General features: G+C 34.2%; 1 protein-coding gene across 1 annotated transcript; it reads right to left on the bottom strand.

The window, feature by feature from the left end:
• Positions 1 to 8,870: 8,870 nt before the first annotated feature.
• LOC111366443 (precursor of CEP16-like) lies at positions 8,871 to 9,688 on the bottom strand. Its single transcript, XM_022987199.1, has one exon. The coding sequence runs from the start codon at positions 9,548 to 9,550 to the stop codon at positions 9,146 to 9,148; it is 405 nt and encodes a 134-aa protein (XP_022842967.1). The 5' UTR covers positions 9,551 to 9,688; the 3' UTR covers positions 8,871 to 9,145.
• Positions 9,689 to 14,284: the final 4,596 nt, after the last annotated feature.

The raw sequence follows: 14,284 nt of genomic DNA on the forward strand, positions 1-14,284 counted from the left end.
CCCTCTGATTAAAGTGAATATTGGCAATGAAGGGGAAGATCGCCCAACCTTCGTCAGCTAGATGCTCGATCAAGAGGTTAGTGATAAATTAATCGCTTTATTAAAGGAATATAATGATTGTTTTGCTTGGGAATATGAACATATACCTGGTTTAGATAGGGATTTAGTAGAACATAGATTGCCAGCCAAGCTAAATTTTAAGCCTCATAAGCAACTTCCTAGGCGTTTTGCTCCTAACGTACTTCCTGAGATTAAGAAATAAATAGATCGGTTATTAAAAGCAGGCTTTATTAGAACAGCCAAATATGTGAATTGGTTGTCCAATATCGTGCCAGTGCTAAAAAAGAATGGTAAATTAAGGATGTGCATAGACTTTAGGAATTTAAACATAGCCACACCCAAAGATGAATATCCAATACCTACGGTAGATTCTTTAATAGACTCGACTGCCGGACACGTAATATATTCTTTCATGGATGGGTATTCAGGATACAATCAAATTTATATAGTTGAGGAAGATATACACAAAACTGCCTTTAGGTACCCTGGATCTCTAGGATGTTTTGAATGGGTAGTTATGCCCTTCAACCTAAAAAATGCAGGAGCAACTTATCAAAGGGCAATGAACTTGATTTTTCATGATATGATAGACAAATTTGTTGAGGTGTATGTAGATGATATAGTGGTCAAAAGGGGGATTGAACTTGATAAAAACAAAGCGAAGGCTATTTTAGAAGCCAAATCACCTAGCAATAAAAAGGAATTGCAAAGGTTTCTAGGCCAAGTAATTTTTTTAAGACGCTTTATTTCTAACTGTGCAGGGCGAACTAAAGCTTTTTCGCCACTTTTAAAGTTGAAAAATCAGGACGAATTCATCTGGAAAGAAGAGCATCAAAAGGCTTTTGAAAGTTTAAAGACATATTTATCAAGTCCACTAGTATTGGTGTCATCAATCTAAGGACGGCCAATGAAAGTATATATATCGGTTGAACAAGAATCAATAGCTGGAATGATCGCGCAAGAAGACCAATTTGGTGAAGAAAGGGCAATTTACTACTTGAGTAGACGGTTGACAAAATGTGAATGTAATTACTCTGCCATTGAAAAATTATGTCTTGCATTGTATTTCACGTGTACGAAATTAAGGGCTTATTTACGGCCCGTAATCGTTTATTTGATTTCTAGAGTAAATTTGGTTAAGTATATGTTCTCTCGCCCTATTTTACACCAAAGGGTAGGCCTTTGGACGTTAGCATTATCAGAATTTGAAATACAATACATATCCCAAAAGGCAATCAAAAATCAGGCTTTGACTAACTTTCTGGCCGATCATCCATGCCTTGACATGCCTGAAGAAATTGAATTAGAAATCAATTCATTCGAATTAAACCCTTGGGTTTTGTATTTCGATGGGTCAAAAACCTTTAAAGGTGCAAGAGTAGGAGTAGCATTGATAAATCCTTTAGGGATTTGTTACAAGTTCGCATTCACTTTGGATCGGATGTGCACCAACAATCAAACCGAATATGAAGCCTTAATCGTGGGTCTAGAATTAATGATAGATATGGAAGTAAAGAATGTGATCATTAGAGGCGATTCTCAATTGGTAATTCACCAATTGATTGATGATTTTAAGTGCCAAAGTGATTCCATTATAAGTCAATATGAAATCGCCCAAAAGTCGTTGGAAGAATTCGAGCAAGTAGAGTTTCAATGTGTTAATAGAATATATAATGACGTAGCAAATGAGTTGGCCTAGATGGCCTCAGGGTATTCAAAGGTTTTAAATTGGAAAACTACTTATGAATATGGGGTAATATTGCCCGTAGTCCAAAGAAGGGCGAGAAGGATTGAAATTCATTGCATACAAGATGGAGATGCAATAGATTAGAGGATATAGATTAAAAGGTTCCTTAAAAAACCAAATAAAGGAAATAATAGAAAAATGAAGTTGCGTTTGCTAAACTATACACTGATAGATGAGGAGTTGTTTAAGAAACGCTCTAATGGTATATTGCTAAAATGTGTAAGTTTGCAAGAAGCCAGAACTATCATGGCTGAGGTGCACGAAGGGATATGTGGAGCTCATCAAGTTGGTCAAAGGATGAGATGGTTAATTATTAGGAATGGATATTTTTGGCCCAAGATGGAAGAATCATGTGTTCAATATGCAAAGAATTGTTTAGCATGTCAAAAGTATGGTCCAATACAAAAGGCGCCAGCACGAGAAATGACACCTATTATCAAATCTTGTCCGTTTAAGAGTTGAGCGATAGACCTAATAGGGAAGATTTATCCCCCATCGTCCAAGCAACATACCTTTGTTATAGTTGCAACTGATTTTTTCACTAAATGGGTAGAAGCGATACCTTTAAAAGAAATCACCCAAAAGAGTGTCATAGAATTTATCCGTGATCATATTATTTATAGATTTGGGATTCCACAGACTTTGATGGTAGATCACAGAACTTCTTTAAATGGAGATCAAGTGAACAAATTCTTGAGCGAGTTTGGAGTTAAAGTAGTGAACTCCACACCGTATTACGCTCAATCCAACGGACAAGCAGAATCTTCTAATAAGATTCTAAAAAATATCATAAGAAAAATGATAGATGAAAATACCAGAAATTGGCATGAATGTCTAAACAAGGCTTTATGGGCTTATAGGACGTCGCCTCGGTCAAGTACCAAAATTACTCCTTTCCAACTTACTTATGGACATGAGGCCATTTTGCTTATGAAAATTAACGTGCAATCGATTAGAGTGTGTTTGCAACATAAGTTAAGTGATGATGAATATACCGAATCACTAGTTCAAAACTTATTGGAGTTGGACGAATTAAAGTTGGACATCCTAGATGGATTGCAAGTTCAAAAACAAATGATGACTAAGTTTTATAATAAAAAAGTTATAGCCAAGTCATTTAGCCTGGGCGAATTGGTTTGGAAAACAATACTCCCATTGGATAGCAAGGATCCAGAATATGGCAAGTGGTCGCCCAATTGCGAAGGGCCATATAAAGTAAATAGTGTGTTGCCTAATGGAGCCTATCATTTGAAAGATTTAGATGGCACCAAGCACATGAGGTTCATTAATGGCAAATATTTAAAAAAAAAATATGTTCCTTTCTTATGGAAAAGTGAACAGATAAAAACATAATCAAATCGTATTGAACGATCATATATAAAAAGGGTCAGAACGAAATACGTTCAAATAAATTCCTTTATTATCAATCATCCATTACAAATTGCGAGATACAAAATACTAAATGCTCTATAAGTTACAATTGAGAGCAAACTAATCTCTCGATCGATCGCCAAGTAAGAGGATGAACTGGCCTTGATTGCCATCTTGATCGCACTACTGCAAAGGCTGGCAGAGAGGCCAAGAAGCATTCTCAGCAAGCAAAATGGAAGAAAAGCACCCTCACATCGCCTGCCTAATTGCATTGCTGCAATAACGGGCAAGGAGACTAAGAAGCACTCTTAGCAAGCAAGGTGGCTTGACAGGAATCCTCAAAAGTTGCCTTCCATCATTGAACTCCTTGTATAGAATGTGGAGATGATGGGAAGAACTTTGCTAGCAAAAAAATATTTCCTATATCTCCCATACCAAAGGTGACATCAAAACAGGTAGCAAAATGGGCGGATCAAATGATCTATTTCTATGGAAGACGAAAATTTTGGATTGATCGTTGAAATGCCAAACGATGGCATCAAATTAGTTTTTGAAAAAAAGAATGGAAATGAAAATGAAAAGTGCGAAATATACGTGCATTTATAGGGGCGTGAAGGTGAAGAGACAAAATATGAACGACCACATTCATGCCTATTAATTGGAGTAAATGGCCCAAAGTCTTGGAAAAAGAGACAGAAATACCAAGAAAGAATGTACATGAATCTTAGCATAAAGCAGTTAAATTCTTGGGGGTTGACGATTAAGGACAACGTCAATTAGCACGCAAGTAGTCAAAATGGTCATTCATTAATGACAATGGCTGCTGTTACATTCAAATTTAGCAATGGCAGTTAGTATGAAGTTACAAAAGGAAAATTTAAGGCATTAGATGTCTTAATTACAATTCACCCCAAGCCGATCGAATTCTTTCCCTAAGTCTCCCCCAATCCTTGCTCTGCTGAGAAGAAGCGACATTTAATTCAGCTACAAAATCGTCATCAACCTCCAGCTTTTTGTACTGCTCGACCAAAGACTTGGTTCACTCAATTCCTTGGGAAGCATTACGCTTTTTAGCAGCCATTCTCGCTCTACAATCGTCCATTTTTGCTTGAAGCTCCTTCATCTCTGCAGCCAAACTTGTCATCAGAAAGTCTTCGATCATAACTTCGGAAGATATTTCTTTCAATTTGTCTTCGGCTTTGTTAATCTCTAGAAGTAAAGGCTCTCTTTCAGATGCAGCGCGAAGATATTGAGTACTCCTGGCCTTCAGTTCAGCATTTTTGGCCAACAAAGAGAGGATGTCAGAGTGGGCAACCTTCAACGTCGCTTTAAAATCAGTAGAAATATTGAGCGACGGAAGTGTCAGTGCTTGCACCAACTTCGTACTCAATAGCTCGAGCTTATCCTTATATTTAGCAGCACTAGCCTGACCGATGTCCATGTCCGTAAAAGACACATACTCAAATATCGACTGCTTAAGGAACTTCATATCTTCCTTTGAAAAAGCAGGATGACAGGTTGAAATAGGGCGAGACGTCTTGACTTTGCCCCAGGAAGTGAACAAGTTCTAGATGGAACGCACAATATCATCAGCACCCTGCAAAGAAAAATGCCAACATTGAGGGCTTTCACTACAATAAACGAAGCGAAAATGAAAGTGAAGCGAAAGATTACCTCATCAGCAATCTTGGAAAGTGGCATATCACCAGTTGGCTCCACCACCTGTGGAGACTTTCCCTTATCTGGGCGAGAGGATTCTGCCACAATGGGCAGACCCATGGAAGCCTCTGCAGAATTCAAGAAGCAACAAATCAGAAACCAATAGCATAAGCAACGGTAAAACATCAAAAAATGTATTACCTTCTGGTTCGATGTTTGGGGGGTCGGCGCCCTGGGAAGAAGGTGACTCTTCCATTGATTGTGATGAGAGCTCCGGGACTGAGGATTTCTCTTTATGCATAGTCCCTTCATCAGCTGATTTGGACGAAGCAGTTTCAGCAGAGGATGATGGAGCAGGAGCTACCAACACCAAAGCCTTCAAAGGAGAGGCTGAAATTTTCTGAGAAATTCAAGTAAACCATTAGCGCATAAAAAGGTTTCAAGTAAACCATTAGCACATAGAAAGGTATGTTTATGAATAAACAGAATTCAATTACCTTTCTCCTAGCGATGAGGGGAGCATCATCATCATCATCATCATCATCATCCAAAGTGGGAGATGCTGAAACTAGCCGTTTGCGACTCAAGGCACTCTTAGCTGCAGTAGCTTTGGCAGGTAGAGAAGTAGATGGACGAATAGATTGTTTAGCACGAGCGGGGGAAGAAGGATTCCTAATGGACACAGGGGTGACCAAAATATGAGAAGTGGAATCCAGTGAATGGAAAGCATGATTGGCATCAATTGCAAACAATCTGCGCGTCATTGATGGCTAGAGTTGTTCAAAAAGGGGGTGGATGGCACGGCTAGAATTGAAGGGGGCTAATGAAAATTTACTCGTCAAAAGAATGTTACGAGCATCTATAGCTTGTGCGTCTGTCTTATTAATGGTGTGAAAGTGGTCTGTCAAATTTTTTGAATAGCAAGGAGGAACAGACCAAGTTTGACCAAAACCAAGTTGGCGAGGGAGCATATGTTTCAACCCCAGCTTTGGCATTGGTTCCGGTTAAAATATCATGGAACAACTCCCTCCCAGTCAAAAACTGAACCCAAACGAGCAGAGAGGCACTCGCGCTGTCCAGGGTGGATGGATGTTGCACATAATCTGGAGTCAAATGAGCAGGAAAAGGGAAGAAGGAAGGAATTGAATTTTAGGTATAAAAAAATGAAAAAATGTCCCTACTGGACATATTTACAGGGCTCGATGGGTCAATGGCTAGCCCATAACAGTTAGCAGAATGAAGAGAAACGGATGGAACACCAAGTGATGGGAAATATGCTCTCAACCACAGTTGAGTGAACTAAAGAGTCCCATTGCAAGTGGAAGATGCTCCATTCTTCAATTGAAATTGAAGAGAAACCATGCCTCTATAAAGGGCAACCAAAAAGAAGGAACACAAATTCAAAGGTCTACCACGCGCCAATTCATGCGCTATGGGTAAGTAACTCATGGAAAACTTCATACTTGGCACGTAGAGAATATATTTACATAGCCAAATCTGAAGAAAGGCCACACGCTTAGCATGAGAAAGTTTGGTGCCTGAGTGATTATAAAAGCCTTGTAGGCTTAAGTAGGACTTAGTGAGTTTCTTGTCAAATTTCGGGGCGACACCGGAAATCAAAATACCAGGGAAAATGGTATCGTTCAAAGGTGGAAGATTTACTAGGGCCCCAACATCCCTTAAAGTAATAGACATGGGACCAAGAGGGAAAACAAAAGTATTATATTCAAAAGACCAAAAACTCAAAGTAATAGGAAAAAGCACTGGGTCAAAAATTGGGGGTTGAAGAGCGATTTCTAATAAATCAGATATTCTAGCACGATCAAAAATTGTCTTGGTAGGACCATGGCCCACAAGGCGAGCATGTCATCTACGGAAAACAACGTCAGATTTAGGCCAAGTGCGAATACCTTTTTCGCGAATCGGCCTCAACGGTAAAGAATTTAGGAACGGAGGGCCTTGAGTGTAAGGGAAAAGCTGGCCCACCGCCACTTGTTCGACGACTTTGGCGTTATTAAATGATGGGCCCAGATAGAACTCATTGAGTTTGGCACTGGCTGATGCAAGAAAGTTCGGATTTACATATGGCCGAGTAAGGATTTTCTGGAAATCTTCGAAGCTAAAAGAGTCATCAGATTGGGTTTGTGGAGCTGCCATTGGAAACAAAGTACAGTCTTGACAAGGTTTACCTGGGAAACGTAGCAGAGAAGCAAGAAGATGAACAGTAAAATAGCGAGGAAGAAGCACGAAATGTAGACGTGGTCGAGTGGTGCAATGAAATGGCGTGTCTTTTTGGTTTATAAGGGTTTGTAACGTTGCACTTTTTTCAGATTGTAGAAGGAAATAATAATTGAAATTCTTGTGCATTTCAAATGTTGCCGGAAAACACAAAATGAATATGGCAAAAATTAATAATTAGTATTAATTTTGTCATATTGGGAGATAATTGTTGACACACTAAAAGTGCAGCCCAAAGAATGAAGTCCAATTGAGTAGTTCAGGATAAAGGCCCAAACAGGATTATTAATGAATGCAGTGGAAGCCCACAAACACAGTAACATCATCGCCCAAACTTGCAAGACGCCCAAGATCTGAGCGAATGGAGTGCCTTACAGTCGCCCAAAGCGATGACCCTGTTCTCGCCCATACCTTCGAATCGCCCATGATCTTAGCAAACATAAAATGTTACGGTTATCCAGAAATGCAGTTATTGAGTAATTTTATCACATTCCACGATTCAAGGAACCCAGTTGAAGGCAGTTGAACGACGAAGAGTAGTGGCAGCAGTTAGAGACGGCAGTTCCACTACAAGTTAGCCACCATAAAGAGAGTGGGTAGTTATAAAGCAAATCCAGTAGTTTCCAAACGGTTTGTCACGAAAAAATCATCAAGGGAATATAAAAGGGAGAGAAGACATAGAGGGAAAGGACCTCGAATCAAACACTCTCAAACAGAGAATATGTAATTTCAATTTTTTAGTTTAAACTTAAACATTTTTTTCTTTCAGTACTCGTGTGTTTGCGCCCCTTGGAGGCATTCTGTTTAGTTCCAAGTGTAAATCATCACCAATAAAGCACCCCTTTTTGAGATTTTGTTTCAAAAGGTTTGTTCCTTATACAATCGTCTGATCATTTTTTAATTGTTAGCAACTACCCACGCGAAACACCTACCATCTCCTAACAAAATATGTATTCATCATTTCCTTTTTTTTCTTTTTTATTTTTTGAACGGTTGACATTCTAGTAAATAAGATTGGCATAAGGTTGTAAATTTGTCTATTCCTCATGCACTTGCATATTTATTTTGTCCGATTCTATTTTTTACAGATACAATTGAAATTAATTTTCAAGACACTTGATTATTCAAGATCATGCTCTCGCCATGTAGGAACTATCTACATAGATAGATGGTAGGGCATATATTTGCTCAACAAGAAGTTTCATGACAATTATCTTCCTTTGAGATAGTTGTATAATTATTTCGATATGCACTTAATTGTCACACAAATCAATACTAAAGACTTTTCTAATACTATAATAAAAAATGACCATTTTTGTAATATTTGTAAAAAGTGACAATTCTATTATAAGGACATAGCTCTATGGCAGTTTCCCACTCCTTAGCTACTACTTTTTAAATTTTTTTGGGTAATTGAAATTTCAATGTACATGGCCTCTCCAGCATCAAGGTCTTAGTAGTCTAGTTGGAAAAATATGATTCTCAATTTCAGCGTCATTTTTTTCGAATATAACAAGATTCAAATTAGTAGATAAATGATAAATTTACACCCGCAATAATTTCCAATTTCTAAAAAACATTGAATAAAAGTAAAGTCTTGAGTTTTAAGCGAAAAACTTCTTCTTTTCGAACAAGAAAAACTATTTTATTTTGATTAAAAAACAATTTCTACTTTAGGGTGTGAATCCACACATTGCTGCCAGAAAGCAGCCAGCGCCACAGCAGCATCTGGCTGCTTTGTCCTATTTTTTTTTTTTTTTTTTTTTTTTTGGACAAATTTCTGGCTAGGGTCCTATTTTTTTTTTTTTTTTGTCATTATTGGACAGATTTCTGGCTAGGATGGTCTGTATGAATTCTGGCAACCAATTTCAGTATATGCAACAGTACATGCAACAGACTTGAATTAAAAACTATCATTACATGGAAAAGTGTAACAAATAATAGAGTGCGAATATCTCACTGGCCACTGCATACAACCTAAAAAAGAATTAAAACACTTCGTGTCTCTCTACTACAAATAAAGAATTAAAACAATGTTAAGAATATATATATATAGGATTGCTAGGCAAGCTAGTGTCCAGCTCCAGGGCTTGGGCCAAGTTCCTCAACTCCTCCAAGTGTGTGAGAATTAGTAAATTTGTTTCCTTCACCAGAATACTTGGTTCCTCCAACTGTTTGAGAATTAGTGAATTTGTGTCCCACACCAGGGCTCGGACCAGATTTCTTATTTCCTCCAAGCGTTTGAACCTTGGACAACTTACGGCTGTCACCAAGGCTTGGACCAGATATTTTAATCCCTCCAAGTGTTTTCGCATTGGTAAACTTGTGTCCTTCACCAGGACTCGGACCGGCCTTCACAGCATTCAAGGACAAAGTATAAATCGAGGCACCATTAAGAGGACGGGCCTCGATTGCAAACATGACCGAAGAAAACAGCATGAGGACAACGATGGAGAAATTAATAAATGATTTCATTTCTCTAATAAGAAATATACCCACACAAGAACAGTAGAGAGGAAAAGTGAAAGTTGGGGACGTATGGAGGATTTGGAAACTGATTTATACTGTAAATTTCTTGACTAACAAGGGAGGAAAAGACTGCTATTTTGCAATACCATTCAAAGAGAACGTGAGAATTGAAATATTTAGAATGGGAATGGAATGCATTTCTTAAGGAACTTGCATGTCAGGTTCATAAGCAAAGAAATTAAGAGATTACCAGTCTAAATTGGATTGCATTTCTTTCTAATTCAGATCTCATAAGGTCTGCATGCGTAATGGAAATTCTTATTTTTCGTCTAGTTCAAGTCTATTATTAGGACCACGAGAATGCACATATATGTTTGAATTCAAATTAGGTATTGAAATTGAAAAATCTATATATATTTCCTGCGCTGGTCAATTGTCACGAGTGTAATAATTCCGGGCATCCAAGAAATTAATTTTTTTTTATTTCACCATTCCAACTGTCATTTTTGAATTCCTCACTCACAGGTGTAATTCACTTTTCTCTCAAACGGTAAAAAAATCAATCATCATAATCACTACCGAATAAACCCTTTTAGTACAAGAATTAGCGAGCGAATTTTTTAGAAGAATTTATAAACAGTTTCATCTATAAAAATTTCTTCTAAGTAATTGAGTGTAATAGTATTCTGTCTTTTAAATTAGTTTGCTTCATTTTCTAGTTGACTGCCAACAGGTCCAAGTCCCCGAGGTGAATGCCATGAGTTGTAAAGCAGCCTAAACTCTCCAAAAAATTCAAGAGGAAAATTACACGGTCAAGAATAAATTTTAACATAAAGAAAAAAACATATCTTTAACTAATAATTTATTATGGTCAAATTATTTGAAAATCTATTTGTATATTATGGTAGACTAGACCCCTCCAGAAGTCATACTCAATAGCAACTAGGTTGAATTATTTACAAATGTTTGTGACATGTGCTCTATTTGCATTATTGGATGTTGTATAGTATTTGATCTTAAATTAGTAGTAAGCATGTGTATTGCACGTCTTATATATCGGACCAATGATATGCATAATGTTGTTTAAGTACTAATAATATTTTTGAAAGTAAATGTAATTGATATTGCTAAAGAAAAATTTAAATTGTTAAAAAATATATATATATGAATAATAACTTTTACGAAATTATGTATATAATGTGAGAGGTTGAATAAATTGAAATGTAATATTTTCATTATAATAATATTTCGAAACTCCTCTTGAATTCCACACAAAAGATAAAAAATGAAAATCAATTATCAAATGAAATTAACAAGAAAAAAGAAAAAAAAAAAAGAAAAAAAAAGAACATACTTGAGGATGAAGGACTAAAATTATCAAATGTCGAATTGAATTAACAATAACCAAGCATGTTTACAAATTACTAAACTCTACCAATTCTATAAATAACTAGCATATTTATATTCATAAAAATTAAATTTTTATCATTTGTGCTTTATTTTGAATGACAACTTTAAATACACTATAAAATTCTTACTTTAAAATAACAAAGTTCTTATCTGATCCGTTTGAACATAAATATGTCAAATTAAAAAGTAAAATATGTATACATGCAAATATTAAAATGCAAAAATCCATGTATAATTTATATTCATTAAATATATCCGAAATCACAAAATATAAAAATTTATTCCTCATTTAATTTGTCGAAAGTAATGATACATTTAATCTCTTGCTTTGGTTTATCTAAATTGAAGTAACATATTTGATTCGTTTCAATTCAATCGGATTTTATTCTGTATCATTGACGACATGCATCTTTTTTCTGATAATTTTGTGAAAGTCGAAATGAGATGATAATAAAAGGCTATAAAAAGATTAATTTGTATGAACTTAAAATCAAAAGCTAGTTTTCTAAACATACTTTGCATATTTGTAATTTAAACAAAGTTATTGAGTCCAATTTAAGATCTTTTAGTATTTAATAATGTTAATATTTTTAGTAATATCTATATATAATATAACTCTAATAAGTATGTGTAAAGAAGATGTCGATTCTTGATTCGGTGGTTAAACTCATAGTTAAGTGAGTTGTAATTGGTTGGAGCCTCAGAATTGTAACAGAATTACTGTTATTAGTTGTAACAGAATCATCTATTCATTGCTTGTAAATCTCTTTGGTCCTGTGTCTATAAATAGGACTAGGAGTTGATAGTAGGTGTGAGGGGGTTCATATTCTGTTCAAGACAAAGTAAGATAGTGAGAGAGAGTTCTCTGTACAAAATTTTGGAAAAGTTCCCGTGAGTTTTTCTGAAGAAGCTCGGTTGAGTGGTGAGTGCTGATGATTTGTATAAAGCCACCACTGTGTAATATCTTCTTATTTGGTAGATGGATTGGGGATTAATTCCCTGCCTTGGTTGAAGAATTTTGATCCACAACAAGAAACTCGTGTGTTCATAATCTTGTTTCTTTCCTTGGTTTATATTTTATCGTTTTCTTTTCGAGTATGCAAGTCTATTTGTCATTGTTGAAGAGAGGAAAAATCTTAACAGTATGAATGATACTCATAGTTTTTAGTATATCGTATAACACTATTTTAACATAACACCATTAAAATTTAAAATATACACTTTTTAGTATGATAATATCACTGATGTTCTATTATTATAATTGATAGGACATAAAACTTTGACTATTTGAATATGCAATTAAATGATTTACACAATCAAATTTTAACTGTAATTTTGTGTCAAAACCAAATATTCAAAGAAAAAAAGAAGTTGGAAGGCTGTGCATTCAAGAGCATACTTAATGATTAATAATCATACTTAGTGAATTAATTAGATGTTTCCATGAATTAAATGTAACAATACTTAGTGAATGTAAATTACAGGAATGACTATAATCAATAAAATTAATTATTCAAAAAATTATAAAATATTATATGGAAATGTGTATTGAATCAAACTTGTAAGAGGTTAAAAATTTTGAGAATATGATCACTCGAAATTTGGGAGAATCTAATTTTAGATTTTGATGATTTTTTCTCCTATCCAATATTTAAGTGAAAAAAAAAAAAGGCAAATTCCAATAAACACCAAACTGCTTTCCACCAAACAGCTCATACATAAATTTCTTGCAAGCGAAAATAGGGCATTAGAATTTTCAATACTTCAAAACTAACATTTGCACACTGTACAGTTGTTACAATAGGGAGAAAAACATGTCCATTAATCAATGAATATTATAAAGACAAAATATATAAAATTCAAGTTGAGTAAACGAAGATTTTTATTTTATTTTATTTTTTATTGAATTGGGTAACTGGTTGCAAGTAAAATTCGGTTAAAAAATAGAGTATTTTTTAAAAATAAAATCAAAACTAACTATCCAATATAATAAGCCTTCACATAATTCACATTACTGAAAAGTTCATCAAAAAAATAATAATAATGAATAATAAAAAATAAATCTATGATTGATTGTTGTGCCCCATAAAAACAAGATTGACCATCATTTAATTTCGATCGAAAGAGACAACATTTGGATTTTCCATCATCATAAAAATAATATAATTTTGATTAATAAATTGATAATTAGTTACTAACAAATTACTCATCTACAATTAATAAATGAAAGTAAGATAGAAAAAAAAAATTACAGACACATACTCAATATGAGTGATGGATTACGGATGGTAAATTCATAATTGAGACTTGAAAAATATGAGAGTTTTCAAATAGTTTTTCTCATTTATTTCCTTCATTTGGTATAAAACTCTTATTGTAAAATATCAATTCAAAGCAAATTATTTATATTATAGACAATGAAATGTTCTATAATTATGTATTTGATTAATAAAAGATTTAGAAATAGTAATTATGGATTGAATTTATTATTTTCAATAGAATTTTTTTTAGAAATGCAGTTCCACTAATATGTATTAGTGTATTATTAGTTTGAAAAAAAATTTAATTGTGCAAGTAGCTTTAATTTTTTTTTATAAATTCTATATATTAATATTAATAAAATATGCCATATATATATTAATGTTTTTATTAATTATGTACTCATAATTAGTAATAATTGTGTTTAGTGAAAATTAATTGAATTAATTTTTGAAAGCAATAATAATTATTAATTATCTTATTTAGAAGAAATAAATTGATTATTAAGTGCATTGTTCATCATAAATATAAAAAATAATAAATGATATCAGTTTTACTAATAATTGAATTTAGTTAAAATAAGGTATTATTGACCATAAACAACAACAAAATTTAAGGATAAACTGAAAAATTAAAGATATAAGGATAAATGAGGATATATTAGACTTATAGCTAAATGTGTAAAGATAAAATTGGTAACCAAAAGTTTCTATTCAATTTTCACTTTAAATATATTTTAGAGTGTAATAAAGGTAGAAATACTACTCACCCGTGAACTCTCTCTCTTCTTCATTTTTTTTTTTTTTAAAGTTGATTATTATTATTATTTTTGTCTTCATGCTTCAATTTGATTATTGACTTCAAATTCACTGTAATTGGATCATTTAGCTCGTATTTATTTGTTTTACTTCGCCCCGCCTACTCGCTGGTTGGTGGGATTATGCTGAACTAGTTCACGTCCCACTCGTCGCCTACCATTTTTCTCTTTTCTGAGAAAAAAATTATAATGACAATTAACTGTTTTTCCGATGGTCAAAATAAAAATTAAACAGCTTAGTCAGAACATTTCAA

The sequence above is a fragment of the Olea europaea genome, chromosome 18, assembly GCF_002742605.1.
Source record: "Olea europaea var. sylvestris chromosome 18, O_europaea_v1, whole genome shotgun sequence".
NCBI lineage: Eukaryota > Viridiplantae > Streptophyta > Magnoliopsida > Lamiales > Oleaceae > Olea > Olea europaea.